The sequence below is a fragment of the Poromitra crassiceps genome (genome assembly GCF_964638095.1).
Source record: "Poromitra crassiceps genome assembly, chromosome: 1".
Classification (NCBI taxonomy): domain Eukaryota; kingdom Metazoa; phylum Chordata; class Actinopteri; order Beryciformes; family Melamphaidae; genus Poromitra; species Poromitra crassiceps.
In genome coordinates, this window is record NC_139623.1 from 106535980 (window position 1) to 106560535 (window position 24556).

Below are 24556 nucleotides of genomic sequence, written 5' to 3' on the forward strand. Positions count from 1 at the left end.
AGCCATCCTGAGGAGTTAAGAGGGGTGCATTGACCTGTCTGTCGAGCCGTGAATGAAAGACTGTAAAAAGATCCAGTCAAGGCGAGCATTCAGATGCTGCTTCAAATTCTGGCATGTATAAAATGTAGGGAGGCGCTGGATAATTACTACTACTAATTCAGAATCATTTGCATCCACCAATAGACCATAGACCATTTCCATGCACACATTATCATTAAGCATATGCTAAGGATGCCATGGGCCAGTGGTTCTCAACGTGGGGTTTGAGGGACCACCAGGGGTCCTTGAGGAGGTTCCAGAGGGTCCCAGCAAATTGATGATTTGTTAAACTTCAGCATTATTTCATTTACAGGAAGTTAACGGAATTGGAAAATGTAGAAGGACGACTGTTTTGATCCTAGTTTCACTGTTATCTCTAAACCTATACAGATAGTTTCACTGTTATCTCTAAACCTATACAGATACAGTAGATACTGTTATCTCTAAACCTATACAGATAGATACTGTTATCTCTAAACCTATACAGATAGATACTGTTATCTCTAAACCTATACAGTAGATACTGTTATCTCTAAACCTATACAGATAGATACTGTTATCTCTAAACCTATACAGATAGTTTCACTGTTATCTCTAAACCTATACAGATAGATACTGTTATCTCTAAACCTATACAGATAGTTTCACTGTTATCTCTAAACCTATACAGATACAGTAGATACTGTTATCTCTAAACCTATACAGATAGTTTCACTGTTATCTCTAAACCTATACAGATAGATACTGTTATCTCTAAACCTATACAGATAGTTTCACTGTTATCTCTAAACCTATACAGATACAGTAGATACTGTTATCTCTAAACCTATACAGATACAGTAGATACTGTTATCTCTAAACCTATACAGATACAGTAGATACTGTTATCTCTAAACCTATACAGATACAGTAGATACTGTTATCTCTAAACCTATACAGATAGATACTGTTATCTCTAAACCTATACAGATACAGTAGATACTGTTATCTCTAAACCTATACAGATAGATACTGTTATCTCTAAACCTATACAGATACAGTAGATACTGTTATCTCTAAACCTATACAGATAGATACTGTTATCTCTAAACCTATACAGATAGTTTCACTGTTATCTCTAAACCTATACAGATACAGTAGATACTGTTATCTCTAAACCTATACAGATAGATACTGTTATCTCTAAACCTATACAGATACAGTAGATACTGTTATCTCTAAACCTATACAGATAGATACTGTTATCTCTAAACCTATACAGATAGTTTCACTGTTATCTCTAAACCTATACAGATACAGTAGATACTGTTATCTCTAAACCTATACAGATAGATACTGTTATCTCTAAACCTATACAGATAGTTTCACTGTTATCTCTAAACCTATACAGATAGTTTCACTGTTATCTCTAAACCTATACAGATACAGTAGATACTGTTATCTCTAAACCTATACAGATAGTTTCACTGTTATCTCTAAACCTATACAGATACAGTAGATACTGTTATCTCTAAACCTATACAGATAGTTTCACTGTTATCTCTAAACCTATACAGATAGTTTCACTGTTATCTCTAAACCTATACAGATAGTTTCACTGTTATCTCTAAACCTATACAGATAGTTTCACTGTTATCTCTAAACCTATACAGATACAGTAGATACTGTTATCTCTAAACCTATACAGATAGTTTCACTGTTATCTCTAAACCTATACAGATAGTTTCACTGTTATCTCTAAACCTATACAGATACAGTAGATACTGTTATCTCTAAACCTATACAGATAGATACTGTTATCTCTAAACCTATACAGATAGATACTGTTATCTCTAAACCTATACAGATAGATGTTTGATTATTCAAATCACACTCTTGATTCTGTCCAGTCATGCCAAAATAAGATAGGCTAGCATAAACCCTGTTGGCACACACACACACACACACACACACACACACACACACACACACACACACACACACACACACACACACACACACACACACACACACACACACACACACACACACACACACACACACACACACACACACAAGTAATCTTGCATTTACAGACTTGTGGTTTGAGCCAAGGACGACAAAGAGCCGGAGATGTGAGAGGGAAAAGCAGGATGAAACGCATGGGGAGCGGTTCCTGCAAACACCCACTCAATCCTGGAGCTTATAGGCTGGGCCTGGGGAAGGCTCAAGGCTGTGCTTCAGGCAAGGGTTTGGCCCAGCAGCGTGCATGTTTCAGGCTGCATCACACCTATAGCTCATTTAGCACAGAGCTCATGAATTTAATGATTGACACACGTTAATTAATTTTTTGCCTAGAAGAGCCTCAGGGGCTTGCTGACTGACTGACTGACTGACTGACTGACTGACTGACTGATTGACTGACTGATTGTCTGTCTGTCTGACTGACTGACTGACTGACTCACTCACTCACTCACTCACTCACTCACTTACTGACTCCCCATTGTTGAAACACATGCGTGGGTGTTGAGCAGCAGCAGGCAGCTGAATGGAACATGTGACACAGGTGAGGGGTGTGCAGGATTAGTGGCTATGGACCTTACCATGCATTCCATTGCACTCGGAATTTCTGAAAAAATGACCTCTGACAGGAAAAAGTGCAATGGAACGGTCATTCAAGACGGAATTCCGAGTCGGAAACTTGGGCAGCATCCACCAAACCCGAGTTTGCCGAGATAGACACTCGGACATCACAATCAACATGACGGCACACGCAGTTACTTTTCAAAATTGTGAACTATATGAACATTATTGAACTATTTCATTCTAAGCTGTATGAATTGAACTTTGAGGTAGCTCTTATGTGAACTTGCACAACAGTGGACAGCAGTCTGGGTCTGGCTTAACTAGGCTTGCCTGGTCTTATTTATGTTCAATGCACTCTCTGCAAAAGGAGGGCGAGTTGGGCAACCATTCCACATTTCATATACAAAAAGGCTTGTGTTCACATTCATTGGCAATGTGTGTCGAATAATGATTAGGCACTGGTGTGTATCTGTATGACCTACATTTAGCATTTTTGGGGGTGACTTTTGGCATCATCAAATCTGACCCCAACAGTTAAGTTAAGTTAAGTTAAGTTAAGTTATCCCCATGGGGAAATTCATCCTCTGCATTTGACCCATCCTCTACTAGGAACCTTCCTAGAACTAGGAGCAGTGGGCAGCTGCAGTGCAGCGCCCGGGGACCAACTCCAGTTTTTTTGCCAGTGCCTTGGTCACAGGCACTGACAGGAGTATTAACCCTAACATACATGTCTTTGATGGTGGGAGGAAACCAGAGCACCCGGAGAAAACCCACACGAACACGGGGAGAACATGCAAACTCCACACAGAAAGGACCTGGGACGGACCGGGGTTCGAACCCGGGACCTTTTTGCTGTGAGGCAACAGTACTAACCACTGAGCCACCGTGCCGCCAACAGGGAGAGAAAACAACCACTCACAAAAAATATCATTCATTCTCCCAGTGCCAAATGCAAATTAATGTCATGAATAATTAGCTGCATGAAAATGATAAGAGTTAATGTTGTATAGATATCAGTGTAATATTATTAGATGAATATAACATAAATTCATTAAAATCCAATGTATATTGTTTTAATAATACAGTACATAGTGTCAATGAAAAAATGAGCAGTCATTTTCATGAAAAACTATTTTGTTTTTTTGTCGATAACATCTTTGTCCGATAAACCTACAATAAATTAGCTCTGATAAACTTTTAGATAAGTTATGTTTAGTGCCCATCATTACAGAGACAACCCTATAAATCTATCAAATTCTGGTGGGGTCCTGAAGTGCTGTGTGGACAAGAGAGTAGTAGGCTACACTAAAAAGAGTCTACCTGAAGATGATTTATTTGTTTCTCTGGCTCCATTGCACATATAACCGCAACAAAAACAGCAACAACAAAAATATATTCACCCCTTTACTCTTTTCTGTATCAAGAGAGTCTCTGGACCATTGATCTGGAGTCGGACCATACTGTTATAAAATACCTAGACATTCTTAAAGGTTCCAGTGTGTGGCAGTAATGAGCAAAGTGAATGAATGCCTGCCACCACAATTCACAACAGAAGCAGAAGACGCCCGTGCCCCGCCCTTTGACAGAGGCTGCTCTTTGGATGTACCTTTTTGTACCACTCGTTTGTTTACGAGGCGACTTCTCTCCTAGGGCAGTTACTGAGTCAGTTAGCTTTGCAGGCTAACCAGCTGTATGCTGTTTTAAATACGTGACTTTGAGAGTCTGGTTTCATGGAGGACACTGCGCTGTTATTCCCGAGGCTGTTAACGAGATTGATTTAACGCTAAAGGGCGTATAAAGCTGTAACGTTAGGTGGTGGCCAGATCAAATGAATAGCCTAGCTGTGGTAGGCTAGCTTACTTTAACGTTATGACGTGACGTTAGACAGGAAAGAGGTTTTTTGACGACGTGTAGCCTGGACCGAGGCTTTTTGACGATAGCATCATTTGATTGAAAACGCAGAAATTGGAGACAAGCGCATGTGTTTACTTTGCAGCGCTAGCAGGTTAGCCTGAGACAGCTAGCGGGCGACTCACTTGTATCTGTAGCTAGCTAAATTGACGTTAGCATGGCGTCAGACACAAGTGACACAGAGGAATTCTATGATGCTCCTGAGGACGTTAATTTCACTCCGTCACCCAAAGTGTAAGAAAACCTATTTTGGTCATTCAGGGCTGATAACGTTAGTTTGTGCCAGCTGTTATCTGTCAAACTAGCGTTAGCGAGCTAAGCTAGGTAACTTGGTAATCACACTGAGTGAGAACACAGGCTTACACACTTATTATTTTAGTAACTCTGTTTTGAAGACAAAGTGCCTAATCGGGTGTCTAGTCAGTATTGAAAATTGACATAGTGAGATCAAAAACAACTAAAATGTCAGAAAGTGACAGATTGTACTCTACATGCTGTTTGGCGTTAGAAGGGAAAGTCCACCTTAACACCCAAGTCACATGATGTTATTCCTATAGGATCTTGGACAGTTGGATAGGGTTTTTGCACAGGAACAGCTCTGTCCAAAGCTGGGACCGATGCCATGTTGTCAGCACTCTGTTGCTGTTGTTAACCAAAAAACACCTTCCCTGAGCAATGTTGTAATGTTTAAACGCGAGGAGGAAAATACGGTGATGTCATTTCGGGGGGCTAGCTAATTTAACAAGTCAAATCAAACGTTTCAATCATTATTGACTAACGTTATCAAAACTTCATAATATTATTTTTATGATCATGTACGATGCGTTTTTGGCTCAGAACATGCAGCACACTGCTGAGTCATCTTGGTAAATGCTCAAAAAACAATATAGTATGACTGTCAGGTCGGAGCACCTCCAGAAAGTCTTGACATAGAGATCTGAAACATTCAGTGTATTTTCATTTTGAGAGAAAGTAGTTCATTTTTACAAATATTAATTGAACTGCCAAAGGTAACAGCAATGAAATTAGCCATTGAATCTTTCATGTTAGAAGATGAGTTTTGTTGTATTCCTGAACTGTTTCCTTGTGTATTTCTTAGGTCACCTGCAAAGTTTGTCATTCCCCTGCCTCAGGTATGTTTATCTAAAACCAACCAACAAACAACCCATGGTTGTTTAATTCACTCCCTATTGGAACAGAATTTGCACCAAATAGCTGTGTTGGCTTTAGCTAGGGCATACAGAATCATGGAATTTTGTAATAAAAATTTAATCAAACATGGAATATTGCAGAATTATCCTTAATTTGGCTGAAATTGCTAAAAGTAGGCCTAATTATCAAAAGTAGACGTAATTATTGTAGTAACCTAAATGATTTCACAATTGTAAAATAAGCCTAGAGAAATCATTCAGTTTTCGATCGGGGTGTTTTGAGACGGGGGTCATTCTTGCGTGGGGCCCTTATGTCACCTCACAACTTCTTCTTTTTTCACTTTGAAAAACATGTTGAAGATGTCTGAGAGATCCAAGTCCTAAAAAACAAACCAAAATATATCGATCCTAACCCTTGAACTACAATTAAAATGGAAAAAACTGAATTTGGGAAAAAATAAAATGGGATTTGGAAAAAAACTAAACCGATTTGGCCCTACTTTAGCTTGACTGTTGCCAAGGCTCGAGTAAATGTTTAAAATAAAGTGCCCCACTATCTAGAGGTGACTGCAATGTTGATAGTCCTTGCAGTTGCACCTACCTTGACTCACTTCAAGGGAAGATATTAATGCCCTATGTGAAAAACATTCAAATGTATATATTTTTTTCTGACTGCGACAGCAAAGTTCTACCTGATCGGTTTTGTAGGTTTTCACTCACTATCTGCTCTCCAGAGGTGGCAGAGACACACAGACTTGGCGGTAGACCTATATAGAATTCTGTGGCTGGTCGGAACTGTTAAAAACATTACCCTGGAGTGGATGGGAGAGTATGCACATCTGAATTTAAAGCGAAAAAGTGAATTTTTATCAAGCCTCAAGCTCATCTTGTGCAGCATGCCCACACTTCCCCTTCCCCAGGAAGTGGCAGGGGCCGGTTGCACAAAACACCTTGAGTTAAGATTGTCCTTAAAGTCTGAGTTAAGGTTTCCATAAAATAAAATTGGTTGCACAAAACAGTCTTAAGTCTTCTCCATAAGGTGAAACATTTTAAGGAAACCATAAGGGGAAGATTTAAGGGTGTCTATCAAACACATTCTGCCATTTTTACAATGCAACACCTCAAACCGATTCTGAAATGAGTCCAGGACTGAACCTGGGTCTCACAACTGACACTATCCTCATACACCACATCTACTAAAAAATAAACTGGAAACACTGGTTTAGCAGTGAGAGGTAAAGGGAATCTTGGGATAGCTCTTCATGCTCCAGGGTCATTTTTGTTGACAGTTCAGCCCTCTGCTGCAAATCAAATCAGATGAGAAATGCTGAATGAGGAAAAAGTTGAGTGAAAAAAACTTCAAGTGCAGTGGAGTTTGGCAGTTTTGGGCAAAGGAAATCAAAGAAACAACCTTAACAATTACAATAATTTAACTTTTTTCTAATTATTATTAGGGGGGGGTTTCCCCCCCATTTTCTCCCCAATTGTTCTTGGCCAATTTCCCCCTGCTATCCCCGTCGCTGCTCCACCCTCTGCATGCGCAGTTGCCAGCCGTTTCTTTTCACCTGACAGCGGGGCGCTTCACCGGCAGGACATAGCACATGGTAGGATCACGCTATTCCCACCAGTTCCCTTCCGCCCCGAACAACCAGAGTTAGTGCAGCGACCAGGACACATACCCCTAATCCAGCTTCCCACCCGCAGACACAGTCAGTCGTGCCTGTATGGACACCCGACCAAGCCGGAGGTAACACAGGGGAGCGAACCTGCGACCCCCATGTTGGTAGGCAAGGAATCTCCCGCTACACTACCCGGACGCCACAATAATTGAACTACATTATTTATTCTTCAAATTGGCTTCCCTTGGTGTGGATGTGTTTCACAGTGGGCGTTACTAGCCTACTACAAAGTTGGCATGTCTACTGCTTTGTTGTGTTGTATATTTAGCTGGTTGAGGATCATATTTGTGAGGTTTGTTTTCTGAACATCTCTTGCAGAGGTCGGTGAACACTGTACAAGATGCCACCAGTGGACTAGCCACACCCGACACTCATCAAGATGATCCCCTTCAGGTACAGTTAGTACTGGCCCACACTAGTTGGGCGACTTATATCAGATTCTGTTCATTGTTAAATCGACTTAACTGTTATTTCCTGTTCCTCATACTGTAGATCATTGACAGCATCATTGAGGAGAGTGTTGGTGAGGTGGCTGAGCTGTTAGATCAGCTGCATGTTGATGTAAGGGCAGAGCCGGAGCTGAAGAGTGACAGTAATGCTCAGGAAGTTCCTGTGGAGCCTGTTGTGGAACCCCAGCTTGTCGAGAGGCCACAGGAACCAGAGGAAAGTGCAACGAGGAACGGAGCATGCTCTGTATCTGTCCCTGAACCCACACATATCCCAGGCCCATCAGCGGGGCCGCAAGAACACGTTCAGCCCCCAGACATCACCAGCACCCTAGGCCAGAGGCAGCCGGATCTGCCTCCTGCAGGTGCAGAGGTGGAGTATGAGCAGAGACCTGCAGACATCTTAGATCAGGTCCCCCTCATGGACAGGCCCGCTGACTCGGACTCCTCTGGGCCCACCAAACCCCCACGGCAATTCACAGTGGAACCAGACATTGTAGCCAGCACCAAGAAGCCCCCTCCCACACGACCACCCCCACCTGGTGGTGCTCCACCACCGAGGCCTCCTCCTCCCTTCAGACCCACTCTACCTCCTGGCAAGAAGTCTCAGGAGTCTCTCAGGCCAAGTGGACTTGAAGGTAGATAACACAGTATGCAGTCAAGGGCACGAAAGTTGATAAGCGTCATGTTGATCTTTTTCTTTTTTTCTTTTTTTGCGATGGAACTGAACAACCTTTAAAACAACAATAGAACCGTCTCTGTGTTAAAGGATTCGCTGTTGCAGGTTGGATGGCAATACAGTAGTTATTCTAAGTTCCAGTTTCATGAACATAAGCAAGGCAGTCTTGAAGGTTATGCTTTTGGTTTAGGTGCGGCAGGTAGCATGACTGAAACATTTTCATACATGCAACCAGCGAATAATCTGCCAGTATTAAACCCACGCTATGTCAGTCAGCTCAGTCTGTTGCTTACCGTGCCAAAATGTTAGAGAGCTGTTATTATAACTTGAATTGACCTGCCTCTGCCTTATTTAGACTTAGTACATGCTTTCCCACACATGGACCTTGGACATGGACCCACTGCTGAGGGAGAAAGCAAGTATTTGGGCCCTATGCTGGTATCTCCTGGGCATAGTCATTTGTGTCGTCTGACTACTCTCACATCCCTCACAGCGTACATCACAACCTCTTCTCTCACTTCTTTTCTATAGCAGTGGACTAGTTGATGTAGACTGCTAGCTCCGTGTTAAAGAATAGAGAAAAACACTGTCCAGTCCAGTGACCAATACACTAACCAATATGCTGTATGTCACCTGGTTTTGACCTGTGACTGTAGTGCCCCTCCCTTGGGCCAGTCAGTGTCATTTTGAAAATGTCAGAACACAGTGGTGAGATGCAGGATTCCCGTTAAGTTGAGTGTCTTGAGATACCAAACATACAAACAATACAAAATCAATCAAAAAACAAATAATATTATTAATAATAAAGTTTTGGTTGGCAGAATGCAAGTAGGAAATGCACTGTGCTTACATACTTGATATTGACTACAATGAGAGCAACCCACTGCACGGATATGGACAGGGAGGGAGGGATAAACTGGAAGGATTTTCACTCTATTCCCAAAAGCACTTGGCTGCACTACTGTTGTTTTTTGAGGGGGGGCGGGGGAACGCAAAAAATCTGTTCATAACACTAGAGAATGGCAGTGTGGCTGAATACAATCTCTTTGAAGAAAAGACAGAATCACATCCATTCCTGATTGTAGTTAGACTCTAACTACAATCAGGAATGGAACTGTAACTGTTAGAGAATTGTAGACTGTAAACACTTGAACTACTGGGATCTGCGCGAGTGGGTGTTAAATTCCTGAGTATCTATATATTATCGAGGGTGCCATGCCAAGGCCTGATGTCTTTTGACTAAAATCAGGTGTTTCTTAATGCACTTGTTTTGTTGTGATATTGTCCAGTGTCTTTACCCATTGCAATCAACGTAGATGAGCTGGAGCCATCCGGCCTGGTGTCTCCCACCAGCACAGTGAGGAGCATCACTAAGGAGCTGCAGCATTCCCTGGATCTGGCCAGTGCCACCAGCGGGGACAAGGTGGTGACAGCACAGGTCAGTGATGGCATCTAACTGCCCAACCAGAAGTCCATGTTGGGAGATCAGACTACGTAGCGTGTAGGACTTCTGTTCTTATCTGTCGTACCGGTGGTTGGTGTGTTTCCGTAGGAGAATGAGGAAGAGCAGGCCTCAACTGCCAGTGGTGGAGACACTCCAGGCGCCCAGCGACCTCGTTCAAACTCCGGTAGAGAACTGACAGACGAAGTAAGAGTCCCTGCATGTTTTAATTGTACTCTTTTATTGCCTTTATTCATCTTGAATCCAAACCATAACCCAGTGATTCCCAACCAGGGGTACTTGAGCAGCTTGCAGGGGGTACTTGGAAAGATTGGGGATTACAGTTTTTTTTAGAAAGAAAACACCAACAAAAAAATTGTACTTTCATAAGCCCATTGCTAAAATGGTACGCGCGCACTGCAACTAGTTACCCCCGGCAGGTGTCAACTGTTAGGCGGCGTGCACACCAAACGTGTGTGAACGCTTTGGAAATCATGTTTTTTTTTGTGTGCTTTGTTTTGTTTTCCCCTGCAGTCGCGTGCAGTACAGTTCAGGTACAGATACACAACGATCACACGGACAGTAGCCAGCTGGTTTTGTCCGTTTGATGTTGTTTACTGTGAACATGAAAGCCAGACAATGAATTCTTAGGTAATTGTCGCAGCAGCGATCCCCCTGAGAGGAGAAGAGGTAGGAGGAGTGAAAAGACGAGCAGCACCTTTTTCCTCCAAATGTTGAACTTTTTTCAGCTTGAGACGCCCAGAGCGCTCCTCCCCAAAAAAACACTAGACGCCACCAGCGCTTAAGCAGGGCAGGGGCATTCCTTGAAAGAGGAGCGCGCTAAGCGCGTCCTTACCGCGGGGACACACTGGTACGCAGAACTTGCGCGTATGCGTCGCGCAGTGCACCTCCGCACAGAAGCCGCTTAAAGTGTGTGCTGTTGTAGAGAGAAGGCGAGTCCTAGCTCTCTACTTGTTGCTCTGCAGGCAACGAGCCCCTAGAAGCCGCTCCCCCTCTGCAACTGCTCTTTCTCTCTTTTCACACTTCCAAAGGGGCAATCAACAACGTAAATAAACATTATTTCACTTTGAAATTGGTTTTATTTATGACGAATGTCCGGTTTCGGAGTTCCTGTCTGCCCTGATCTGATCTGTTCTGCTTGACAGAGTCGCTCACGGGCGCAGACGGCCGCGCAGGAAAATAGAAATCCAGGCTGAGTTGCGCGCCTTGAGTGTCCGCTGAGCTGAGCTGAGCTGCGCGCTGCGAGCAAATCGGTGTGGACTGACAGATCTCTTAACATGGTGTCCTAATGAAAACTGGCTGCGCACAAGGTCGCGAATGGTCGCGCCGCGCAGCTTACGTGCAGGAGTCGCGTGCTGTTTGTGTTTTCACCGTTACATAGAGAATGAATTGCAGAAAGATGCTGGCAGCTCAAATAAAGGCGTTGGGTCTGCAGGGCTGCTTACACTATTATGTTACTGATAAATGGCTCAAATGTAAATGTCCAGTTGCAGTCGCTCTGGATTCAGGTTTAGGGGAGCCCGGTGACCAACTCTCTAACCAGTGGTGGCCCAATGGGTTAGAGAAGCGAGCTTGTGACCGGAAGGTCGTCGGTTCAATCCCCGGGACAGGCAGGATAAATCTGGGTGGGGAAAGTGAAAAGGCAGTGCTTGACACTCTCCCTCTTTACCACCACCGAGGTGCCCTTGAGCAAGGCCCTGTGTATAATAATAATAAGATAATAATGAGATATAATAATAATAATAGTTATAAATGGGATCTGGGGCGGTGTGTCTCTGTCCCACTGATGACATCATCAGTGATGTCATAAATTCACAGTGATGATGTCATAAATTGTGACATCATCAGTGATGTTAGAGGCATTGAGACATCATCAGTGATGCACACATACACACGTGTGTGTGTGTGTGTGTGTACACGCACACAAATGAGACAGACAGACATGCACGCACAAACACACACAAGGACAGACACACACTAATGACATCAGTGATGATGTCATTAGTGATGATGTCGTCTGTGATGTCATCAGTGATGATGTCATCGTGATGTCATCAGTCTGAGGCTCACAAGAGAGAGGAGAGGGAGGATAGAGAATCCCCCCCAGCTTGGTGAGCTGCAGGGTCAGCTTGGTGAGCTGCAGGCTTGGTGAGCTGCAGGGTTAGCTTGGTGAGCTGGTGAGCTGCAGGGTCAGCTTGGTGAGCTGCAGGCTTGGTGAGCTGCAGGGTCAGCTTGGTGAGCTGGTGAGCTGCAGGGTCAGCTTGGTGAGCTGCAGGATGTAGGAATCGAGCGCACGAGATGCCTAGTACAACACATTTAGGAGAATAATCAACACGCACGAGTGAGGGGGGACTATTAGCATCATGACATACAGCTCAACAAGGCCAGGGTACATGAGACAAAACATGTTGGGAACCACTGCCATAATATCACTTACAGCTTTCTGTGCATCTGTGTCTAGGGATCATATTGTGATGTGTGCTCTTAAAACAGGAAATCCTGGCCAGTGTGATGATCAAGAATCTGGACACTGGGGAAGAGATCCCTCTAATCCAGGCTGAGGAGAAGCTTCCTGCTGGGATTAACCCCCTCACCCTGCACATCATGAGGAGAACCAAGGAGTATATTACGTGAGGGCAAAATGCTTTTTATGTCTTAGCCGCGCTATTCTATGAAAATAGTTGAATGTGTGTGTTTGAGTGCTCAACACAGATCATGTGTGTTTGAGTGCTCAACACAGATCATGTGTGTTTGAGTGCTCAACACAGATCATGTGTGTGTGAGTGCTCAACACAGATCATGTGTGTGTGAGTGCTCAACACAGATCATGTGTGTTTGAGTGCTCAACACAGATCATGTGTGTGTTTGAGTGCTCAACACAGATCATGTGTGTTTGAGTGCTCAACACAGATCATGTGTGCGTTTGAGTGCTCAACACAGATCATGTGTGTGTTTGAGTGCTCAACACAGATCATGTGTGTGTTTGAGTGCTCAACACAGATCATGTGTGCGTTTGAGTGCTCAACACAGATCATGTGTGTGTTTGAGTGCTCAACACAGATCATGTGTGTTTGAGTGCTCAACACAGATCATGTGTGTTTGAGTGCTCAACACAGATCATGTGTGCGTTTGAGTGCTCAACACAGATCATGTGTGTGTTTGAGTGCTCAACACAGATCATGTGTGTGTTTGAGTGCTCAACACAGATCATGTGTGTGTTTGAGTGCTCAACACAGATCATGTGTGTTTGAGTGCTCAACACAGATCATGTGTGCGTTTGAGTGCTCAACACAGATCATGTGTGCGTTTGAGTGCTCAACACAGATCATGTGTGCGTTTGAGTGCTCAACACAGATCATGTGTGCGTTTGAGTGCTCAACACAGATCATGTGTGCGTTTGAGTGCTCAACACAGATCATGTGTGTTTGAGTGCTCAACACAGATCATGTGTGTGTTTGAGTGCTCAACACAGATCATGTGTGTGTTTGAGTGCTCAACACAGATCATGTGTGTGTTTGAGTGCTCAACACAGATCATGTGTGCGTTTGAGTGCTCAACACAGATCATGTGTGTGTTTGAGTGCTCAACACAGATCATGTGTGTGTTTGAGTGCTCAACACAGATCATGTGTGCGTTTGAGTGCTCAACACAGATCATGTGTGTGTTTGAGTGCTCAACACAGATCATGTGTGTGTTTGAGTGCTCAACACAGATCATGTGTGCGTTTGAGTGCTCAACACAGATCATGTGTGTGTTTGAGTGCTCAACACAGATCATGTGTGCGTTTGAGTGCTCAACACAGATCATGTGTGCGTTTGAGTGCTCAACACAGATCATGTGTGTGTTTGAGTGCTCAACACAGATCATGTGTGTGTTTGAGTGCTCAACACAGATCATGTGTGTTTGAGTGCTCAACACAGATCATGTGTGTGTTTGAGTGCTCAACACAGATCATGTGTGTGTTTGAGTGCTCAACACAGATCATGTGTGTGTTTGAGTGCTCAACACAGATCATGTGTGTGTTTGAGTGCTCAACACAGATCATGTGTGCGTTTGAGTGCTCAACACAGATCATGTGTGCGTTTGAGTGCTCAACACAGATCATGTGTGCGTTTGAGTGCTCAACACAGATCATGTGTGCGTTTGAGTGCTCAACACAGATCATGTGTGTGTTTGAGTGCTCAACACAGATCATGTGTGTGTTTGAGTGCTCAACACAGATCATGTGTGCGTTTGAGTGCTCAACACAGATCATGTGTGTGTTTGAGTGCTCAACACAGATCATGTGTGTGTTTGAGTGCTCAACACAGATCATGTGTGTGTTTGAGTGCTCAACACAGATCATGTGTGTGTTTGAGTGCTCAACACAGATCATGTGTGTGTTTGAGTGCTCAACACAGATCATGTGTGTGTTTGAGTGCTCAACACAGATCATGTGTGTTTGAGTGCTCAACACAGATCATGTGTGTGTGAGTGCTCAACACAGATCATGTGTGTGTGAGTGCTCAACACAGATCATGTGTGTGTTTGAGTGCTCAACACAGATCATGTGTGTGTGTGAGTGCTCAACACAGATCATGTGTGCGTTTGAGTGCTCAACACAGATCATGTGTGTGTTTGAGTGCTCAACACAGATCATGTGTGTGTTTGAGTGCTCAACACAGATCATGTGTGCGTTTGAGTGCTCAACACAGATCATGTGTGTGTGAGTGCTCAACACAGATCATGTGTGTGTGAGTGCTCAACACAGATCATGTGTGTTTGAGTGCTCAACACAGATCATGTGTGTTTGAGTGCTCAACACAGATCATGTGTGTGTGAGTGCTCAACACAGATCATGTGTGTTTGAGTGCTCAACACAGATCATGTGTGTGTGAGTGCTCAACACAGATCATGTGTGTTTGAGTGCTCAACACAGATCATGTGTGTGTGAGTGCTCAACACAGATCATGTGTGTGTGAGTGCTCAACACAGATCATGTGTGTTTGAGTGCTCAACACAGATCATGTGTGTGTGAGTGCTCAACACAGATCATGTGTGTGTGAGTGCTCAACACAGATCATGTGTGTGTGAGTGCTCAACACAGATCATGTGTGTGTGAGTGCTCAACACAGATCATGTGCATTTGAGTGCTCAACACAGATCATGTGTGTTTGAGTGCTCAACACAGATCATGTAGAAACACAAATGGTACATTTTCCAGAGGAGGTTGATCTGTTGTTGTTCTTTCCTCTCAGGAATGATGCAGCACAGTCAGATGATGATGACAAGGCTCAGGCTCAGCTGTCAGACACAGATGGAGGAAAACTGAAACAGAAAACGTAAGGACGTGTTCTAAAATTGACCCACCACCACCATCACAATCTAGCATTGGATACAATCATTTTCTTGTCCCTTATTACTTCCCCAGGACCCAATTTAAAAAGTTCCTGGGCAAGTCTGTGAAGAGGGCCAAGCATTTTGCTGAGGAGTATGGAGAGAAGGCAGTCAACAAGGTGAAAAGTGTGCGTGATGAAGGTAAGATAAAGTGTCATTTACAGCATTTTTACAGATACTTGAATTCCAGGAAAATGCTTCAAATTGTACCGTGTATTTTTGATGCGTCAGAAAGTGCTTGAATTAAGAATAGAATACTTTTAAAGTACATTATGCAGTACATTGTAGGTTTATATTTTATGCAGCCATCCAGATCTACTTACAATAACTAGGCATCTTCTTGCGTGCTCGATGTCTAGGCTCGCCCCGTGCGCGGCCTCGCCCGTAGCTCGGCCGCTGCGCAGCCTCACCTGCCCTTGTCCACATACTCAATCTTCTAGATAGATTGCATAGTAAAAACTAGTGATAGGATGGTTGCTCTTTTTACAAGTGGAAGTAGAGGAAGATAAAGAGCTTAGTTAAGTGCAGGCAGTGGAAGAGATTTGGGTGAGGTGGCTTTTTTTAAATGTATCATTCTGGGCACTGAGGCCTGTATATAGGATACAGAGATGGTGTGAGATGTGCAGGAAGGAGTGGAATTGTGTTCAACTTTCCGCTGTCATAATCAGAAATACTAGTCAACTGAAATGAATAAATGACAGCACCAACAAGCCGTTTGTGGGTGCAGACGGTTCTGACCTCCTTTTCACTGTTCACTGCACTTTCAGCCCACGTGTTTCTCTGCTCGCCTCGTTGACTGCATGTTTCATGAAGTAGATGTATGTGTGGTAGTATTCTGTGATTAGTTGCAGACTTTTACAGATCAGCCAGTGTCTGTTGAATTGATATTATATATTCTACAAATATTTCTCAAAAATGTTGCCAGATTTTACAGAGTTGCTTTGAGGAATGCAAGTGACACAGGATGTTTCACAGTTGCATGTGTGGCAAACACAGAAAAATGAGGTGGTGAAAAGGTTTGCAAAATCAAGATTTGCAAACCTTTGACCTTCTCCATAATTGAAGGGCACTGTAACAAAGCTTTTGGTATCCTCTCACTGTGCTCTTTTTGGGGGTGGGTGGGTCAGTATTCCATACAGATCAGGACGATCCATCATCCAGTGACGATGAGGGCATGCCCTACACCAGGCAAGCCAAATTCAAGGCAGCGCACAGCTTCAAGGGCCCCTTTGACTTCGATCAGATTAAGGTTGTCCAGGACCTCAGTGGGGAGCACATGGTAAGAGGACCACTGTTTGCTATTTTGTTTGTTTGAATGATGTTTAAAGGAACATGTATATTGGGCCACTTTGGTGATTTTCAACCAGCTTTGTATCCAGGCTGGGAATTTTGTCATTTTAGGGGCATGGCCATCTGGCCTTCGAGGTCGAATTTGTTTTTAGGGCACAAGGCCACATGCCAGGGCACAAAGGCCATTGCTCTATTGACATCATGAAGAGCGATTTTTCTGAAATGTGTTCAAATGAGCCAATTACACCTCCTTTGCATAGTGCAGGCTACATTAAACTGAGACCACTGACGCTTTTAAAGCAACTGACAGTAGCAGGCTGCTAGCAGGGCACTGCCAAGGTGGCCTTAGGGATCTCAGGGCATCACGGCCAGAGGGAGGGGCAATGGAGGCCATGGCCTCATGGCCTCCATGTAATTCCCACCCTGTTTGTATCATTACAAAATCAGTCGTATATCAGAAAACTGTCAACTGTTTTGCAGACATTCATTTAGTTTGGCAGTTATTGAGAGTTGATTTGAGTTAACTTGTGGACCAGTGATGTCATTCATTTGAAATGACATCACTGGCCCACAACTGAATTGTCAATGTCAAACTAAATGAATGTCTGCAAAACAGTTTACAGTTTTCGGATATACGACTGATTTTGTAATGATACAAAGCTGGTTGACAATCGGCGGAGTGTTCCTTTTAACGAATCATTGTCTTGTCTTCAGGGGGCAGTTTGGACCATGAAGTTCTCTCACTGCGGGAGGCTGCTGGCAACCGCAGGGCAAGATAATGTGGTTCGCATCTGGGTCCTAAAAAATGCCTTTGACTACTTCAATAACATGAGGATGAAGTACAACACTGAAGGTAAACTCATCTGTCAACCTCTGTCACAAATGTGGACTATGTCTTTCTTTACTGTATCATGATTATCATTTAATTGTCTTAATGTATTTGCCAAATCTTTGGTGATGGTAATCATTCTTTTGGTTTGGGCTTATCCAGGTCGAGTTTCGCCTTCTCCTTCTCAGGAAAGTTTGTGCTCTTCTAAATCTGACACAGACCCTGGGGTGAGTGAAATTAGGAACCTTCTCATTTGTGGGTGGTCTAACGTCACCTGGAAAACCTTATTAAAGGGATAGTTCCGATTTCTTTTGACGTGGGGTGGTTACATGCAGTAGAATGCAGCCAGCGCGATCTCAGTTTGGAGAAGTGGAGACCGGGCACTCAGGGAAGTAGAGCTGTCTGCTGCTGTGAACAGGGTCCCGAGCAAAACCTTCATCAAATCCTTCCATACTGCTCACGTGGCGTAATCCAAGTCTCCACAAGCCCTGAGATGCCAAGTTGACTTGAAAAGACGTCATTTACATGCTTTTTTTTAGCTTAGATCTGCACTGTACCAGGCTACAGTAATCCGCTGGCCACCTTCTAGCAGCACCTGGCTACAGTGAAGATTTCAGCTAAAAACAAGGTGTAAATCGTCTTTTCAAGTCAATTTCTTTTAGGGCACAAGGCCACATGCACAGGGCACAAAGGCCATTGCTCTATTGACATCGTGTAGAGCGATTCTTCTGAAATGTCTGTTAAAATAATTCAATTACACCTCCTTTGCATAGTGCAGGCTAGATTAAACTGAGACCACTGATGCTTTTAAAGCAACTGACAGTAGCAGGGCACTGCCAAGGTGGCCTTACCGGCAATGTACACCAGGGGCCCTATCTTCCCCCTGGCCTTAGGCGCTAAACTCGCGTTAAACGCAAACAAAAACACGCTTTGCGCCTGACTCGGGAAGATAGCATCATGTTTTTAGGCCCCGAAATGCGCTTTACACCGAAGAGGCGTGGCGCAGTGCCAGAATAGGCCAGAATGGGCGTTTTGACCTTAAATACCGGCCTAACGCTATCTTCCCCCCTGGCGTTAATTTAGCGCTTAGCGCTTTTCAAAACCAGGTCTTATTCAGTGCGCCGGGGATATAGCCAGTAACCTAGGCCTATACTGCAAAAGTTAACTGTTGAAAATTCGATGTCTGGTTTTGTCACGAGTAGCATCCAGCTGAAGTCTCTCGCCATCAAGCAGACAGTGACAGAAGCATGTTTCTTTATGTGCGCCAAGGGGAAAATGATGGACTAAATTGGTGGGTACTGCGTGTGTAATTATGCAGCGGAGATGCAGGAGAGATGCAGATTCAGCGCGCCGGCCCCAGGGATGCACTCACTCTCTCTCCCCCCTCTCTCTCTCTCACTCCCTCTCTCTCGCATGTCAATTCAAATCAGATCTGAAATCACCAGAGAAGGACAGAACCATCACTATTTTGGGGAAAAGGCCACTAATTTATAGCCTATGTAGACATTAGGCAGGCACAAAGTTAAAAAAAAAAGTTGTTATACCGTAGTTTTGAGCCCCTGTCATTCAGAGGCTGTTGCATCATCCTACTGTACCTGTGCAGTGGGGGAGAAGAAAAGGTAGCGAGAGAAAACGATATTCTGCCCAAACCTTCACCAATCTAATCTCATCATGACACAAGGAGCATAATATGGAATAATATATATGGAGATAGATGGGGATGAAAGAGGGAGGGGGGGAAGCTCAGAGCGTTTTGGTTGGCCTTTTCTGACCGGAATTGGAGCATGAAAGGGAAGCTTGTGATTCGTTTACTGCAGTTCTCCAATGAGGACATTGTGAATAATTCTACGCTTAAATGGTGTGGTTTATCAGAATCAGAATCAGAAAGACTTTAATGATCCCCGGGGGGAAATTGGGACAAGTTGCAGTTGCTCGCACTCAGGCATGAATATCCACGTAACACAACACAGCATAACACAGTATCACACAGTATCTCCCTACACGTAAAAAACAGTCAATAAAATAAAATACAATGAAATAAAAGTAGAATAGAATAAAATAAAAAAGGTGCTTACTGGAATTAAATTAAATCAAATTGCACATTACGTGTGACGTAACTAAGGCACAGCTAACCTATCGGCTGACTCAGTCTCAGAGAGACTGAGTGTCTCCGAGGTGCTCTTCTTAGTGAGGCGTTAAAGAGTCCAATGGCCACAGGCAGGAATGATTTCCTGTGCCTCTCTGTGGTGCATCTGGGTGGGATCAGCCTCTCACTGAACGTGCTCCTGTGTTTGACCAGCACGCCGTGGAGTGGGTGAGAGTCATTGTTCATGATGGAGCGTAGCCTGGTCAGCGTTCTCTTCTCCGACACCGCTGTCAGAGAACTTAGCTCCAGGCCCACAGTGTCCCTGGCCTTACGGATCAGTTTGTTGAGTCTGTTGGCGTCCGCTGCCTTCAGCCTGCTGCCCCAGTACACAATAGCATACAGGAAGGCACTGGCCACCACCGACTCATAGAACATCCAGTTTATTGTCAATGTACACTCCAAGGTACTTGTAGTCCTCCACTATGTCAACACTGACCCTGTGGATTGAAACAGGGGTCACCGGTGCCTTGACCCTCCTCAGGTCCACCACCAGCTCCTTTGTCTTTGACACGTTGAGCTGCAGGTGGTTCTGCTCACACCATGTGACAAAGTTAGCCACCACAGACCGATACTCTTCTTCATCGCCATCTCTGATACATCCAACTATCGCGGAGTCGTCAGAGAACTTCTGAAGGTGGCAAGACTCTGTCTGGTAGGTGAAGTCCGTGGTGTAGATGGTGAAGAAGAAGGGAGAGAAGACCGTCCCCTGTGGAGCTCCCGTATTGCTGACCACTCTGTCTGACACACAGTTTTGCAAGCGCACATACTGTGGTCTGCCAGACAGGTAGTCCACAATCCAGGACACCAGGGGGGCATCCACCCACATCGCTGTCAGCTTCTCACCCAGTAGAGCCAGCCTGATGTGTTGAAAGCACTGGAGAAGTCGAAGAACATGACTCTCACAGTGCTGGCCGGGTTGTCAAGGTGGGCGTAGGCGCGGTTGGTCAGGTAGATGACCGCGTCCTCCACCCATCTGTTAAGTGGTTAACACATGGGTTTAGCGCCGAGGGGAAAATATGGATTGCGCTTGACCACGCCCACAATTTGCGCTGCGCCTGGCCTTAAACGCTATTTTAAGGCCAGGGGGGAGATAGGGCCCCAGATGCGTTCCGGCTGCGTTGTGGATCCGGTACAAACTGCTGGATGGACTCTCGCCCATGTTAATAGATGGCCGATACATGCGGTACAGAAAAATTATGCACCTGTTCTATTTTTGTCAGATCCCGCATACGTCTGACAGATGAGTATGGGTCTGTTCGCAGCCGTACCGGAGCTGTACCGCATCTGTTCCGGAGCTGCCTAACCTTTAGGGATCACGGCCAGCCGCCAGAGAGAGGGGCAACAGAGGGCCATGGCCTCCATGTAATTCCAACCCTGACTGCATGTACTAACTACACTGACTGCAAGTACGCCTACCTCATACAACCCAATGGTAAAAAAAAAAAAAAAAAGTAGGCAATATTCACATTTGAATGCATGAATAACCGGAACTAAAGGAGCTCCGGTCGGCAGCGGAAGAAAATCCCTTTCTGCTCCCTGCAAGCTCTGCCATTGGCTCCAACCGACCAGCTCTGACCATTTATGGATTTCCTTTCCGCTTTCTGTGTGTCCCTCTCAAATCCCTCCGTCGCTATGGAACAAAAACAATGCTAGCGGGTTGCTACCGGTTGCTACATGCTGAAAATGGTATGTTTTACTCCACACCAGTTGACTCGGTCACATTCACTCCATTTTGATTGGGGAAAGCGCAGCTTGCCGACAAATCTTCGATGCGAGTCGTAAGTCTTTCTCGAGAGATTACATACAACCCCACGTCAAAAAAAATCTCAACTATCCCTTTAAGATTATAGATTTTAATGTATTCCACCCCCCCCCCCCCCCCTGCCCAGGCGAGTTGCCCTCCAGAGGACCCGGACACAGAAGACAGGAACGCCCCCTTCCGTCAAGTCCCCTTCTGCAAGTACAAAGGTCACACGGCTGACCTGCTGGACTTGTCCTGGTCAAAGGTGATGTCTTGTCTCCACCGTCACACCTTTCAGATGCCTCCGACTCATCTTTTATTTCTAACTTTTTCCCCCTGTCCATATAGAACTTTTTCCTGCTCTCCTCTTCCATGGACAAAACGGTCAGATTGTGGCACATATCAAGGAGAGAGTGTCTCTGCTGCTTTCAGCACATTGATTTTGTCACAGCCATTGCTTTCCACCCCAGAGTAAGTTGAGTCACCTAGTATTTACTGCTTTTAAAGATCCCATGAAATGGCTTCTTTACTTCCTGGATTTGATGCGTTTTGCATTTGATGGATTTTGGGATCGGACATACCAGTAATGCAGTAAGGGATAATTCAAAAGTCTACTCTAAACCAATGGCATATGAGTCAGGGAGAGAATTGAATTTGATGGGAAGTGTGTGGAATTGTTCAAAAATCTTTTCTTTTTTTTTTGTTGTTGTTAGAAATACGTTTAGTAGGTCACCACTAACGATTCAGTGTTTTCCAGGAAGTAAAAGTGATCGGCATTCATTTCATGGGGATCATTTAACACAAGTCTTAAATAATATTTTTCTTTTGGCTTCACCACAATATTTAGAGTAACACAATGTCTCTCGTCTCCCAGGATGACAGGTACTTCCTCAGTGGTTCTCTGGATGGGAAGCTGCGGCTCTGGAACATTCCAGACAAGAAGGTGGCGCTGTGGAACGAGGTGGACGGCCAAACGCGCCTCATCACTGCTGCCAACTTCTGCCAAAATGGGAAGTACGCTGTCATTGGCACCTATGATGGCCGATGCATCTTTTATGACACAGAGGTACCCAGCCCAGCTACTTCCTCTTTTCTTTTTAACCGCAGTTCTGTTTTTGGTCTGTGTCATATCAGAGGTGACCAACCAAAATAAACAAGCCTTTCCTCTATTATGGGCGATGTGTTTATGCCTTAAATGTCACATGGCTTATTGTAAAAGTTCAATGTCAAACGATGTTGTGTAGATTGACCAATGATGGTGCTCAGTGGGGTTTTCTGTTTACATTCCTTAGCGTCTCAAGTACCACACCCAAATTCACGTCAGGTCCACCAGAGGTAGGAACAGAGTTGGACGCAAAATCACTGGCATTGAGCCGCTACCTGGAGAGAATAAGGTAAGGTTGAATCTGCTCTAATATCTTATCTTTTTGGTTTCTTTGTAACATCACAAATGTCAACATTTTCTTCTTCCCCTCAGATTTTGGTGACCTCCAACGATTCCCGCATTCGCCTGTATGACCTGAGGGACCTGTCTCTATCCATGAAATACAAAGGCTATGTGAACAGCAGCAGCCAGATCAAGGCTAGCTTCAGGTCAGTGTGTTGATGGCTAGGCCTGCGGGTATTGAGCATTTTGGGATGTGCTGGTTAGGATCTGTGGCGCCTCCAAATGTGGCTAGTGGAGATGTGAGGAGTCGCTCTGCCTCGGGTGTGCAGCCTTTTCCTCTCTTTGTAAGCTTAACACTTTGTGTTGTCATTCATTCTCCATGTTGAAGTTTTCATTGTAATTGGATTGTGTCATCATACAGTACTCCAAACTCTGTCTCACATCTATGAGTTTCTTTAGTGTTGGTGTCCACTATTAAACACGGGCAAACACAAAAACAGACTTCAAGTGTCACACTCTTTCTACAGCCATGACTACTCCTTCATTGTCAGCGGCTCAGAGGATAAGTACGTGTACATCTGGAGCACTTACCACGACTTGAGCAAATTCACCTCTGTGCGACGGGACCGCAATGACTTTTGGGAAGGGATTAAAGGTAATGTGTGTGGAGTGCTAATCAGTTTATTAACAAAAATAATAACCTGTCTTAATTTGTTCATTCCATGTGATTAAAGCTTTTTCTTTCTTTTTTTTTTAGCGCACAACGCAGTGGTCACCTCAGCCATTTTTGCACCGCACCCAGGCCTTATCGTTCCACAAGAGGCCGGGGCAGAGAAGCCTGACGCAGAGTGTAAGAGCCTGGACTCCACTGACTCTGAGACCATTCCCTCAGGTATGTTATGTTAACGAGCATCAAGTGTACATAATGTAGAAATATCAGTAGGCTGCAACTAAAAAAAGTGTGTTCTTTGCAGGAGCCCTAAAGACGGATCACACAGAGGTTTTACTCTCTGCTGACTTCACTGGCGCTATCAAGGTTTTCATCAATGTCAAAAAGTATTGAGCACTTCAGCGGCTTTTGGCTCTTGCCACATTCAGGCCCCGTTCGTCTGCGTTCAGCCCTACAGATGAAGAGCACCCGGTCAGTGGCCTCAAACTCAAACTACTACCTGCTGGCAAGTGCTCTGAGACTAGGAACTTTTCCCAGAGAACAGGGACCCCTAAAGGGTGGATGAAGTGGACTGTAAAAAGCAGACAAGATGTGGTTTTCCCCGTCACATTTCTATTTTTTATCTTTAATACTAAGCCAACTGTGAACTGTGTTTTGCATTAAAATAAGTTGCAAACCAGAGCCGGAGAAGCCAAGTCTGGTTTCAGCAGAAACTGAATCTGTTCACAAATGTGTAATTCACTGTTGGGATATTAAGACTTGGAGTTTGGAATCTACCTGTAACAGTATAACGTATTAGGACTGTGTGGAATCTTCCTGTAGGAGTACAACGGGCACCTTACCAGTTTCACTTGATCCCATGTCTCAGCAATTTCTGCAAGGAATAACACTCAGCAAGTGCAAGCCTTATGTCAATTACAAATCTTAATGTGTCTTAATTGTGCATAAAAGATGTAATCGTTTATCTTGAAAACAAGGATATTTGTTTGAAATATTTGTCATTTACCAAATAATCGTTTGTGCCTACAAAATCTTGCATTTCTAAATTTAGATTCTTTAACAGCTTTCCTCTCCAAGTGTATCGAACATTTCAGCTAATGACATTATCAAAAACAGGGATCTATATGTGGTTACTATTGATTAGGGCTGGGTATCGGAATTTTTTCAAAACCCAATACTGGCTCT

General features: G+C 44.3%; 1 protein-coding gene across 1 annotated transcript; it reads left to right on the forward strand.

Annotated features, from left to right (window-relative positions):
* Positions 1-4355: 4355 nt before the first annotated feature.
* On the forward strand, positions 4356-23798 carry wdr44 (WD repeat domain 44). Its single transcript, XM_083634337.1, has 20 exons — positions 4356-4749; positions 5615-5648; positions 7664-7738; positions 7838-8429; positions 9787-9908; positions 10023-10118; positions 12426-12562; positions 15170-15253; positions 15343-15449; positions 16436-16587; positions 17313-17451; positions 17590-17654; positions 21463-21579; positions 21663-21785; positions 22189-22380; positions 22607-22708; positions 22792-22907; positions 23229-23356; positions 23459-23593; positions 23676-23798. Exons 1-20 carry the CDS (start codon positions 4673-4675, stop codon positions 23762-23764), a joined length of 2682 nt encoding a protein of 893 aa, XP_083490463.1. The 5' UTR covers positions 4356-4672; the 3' UTR covers positions 23765-23798.
* The last annotated feature ends 758 nt before the right edge of the window (positions 23799-24556 follow it).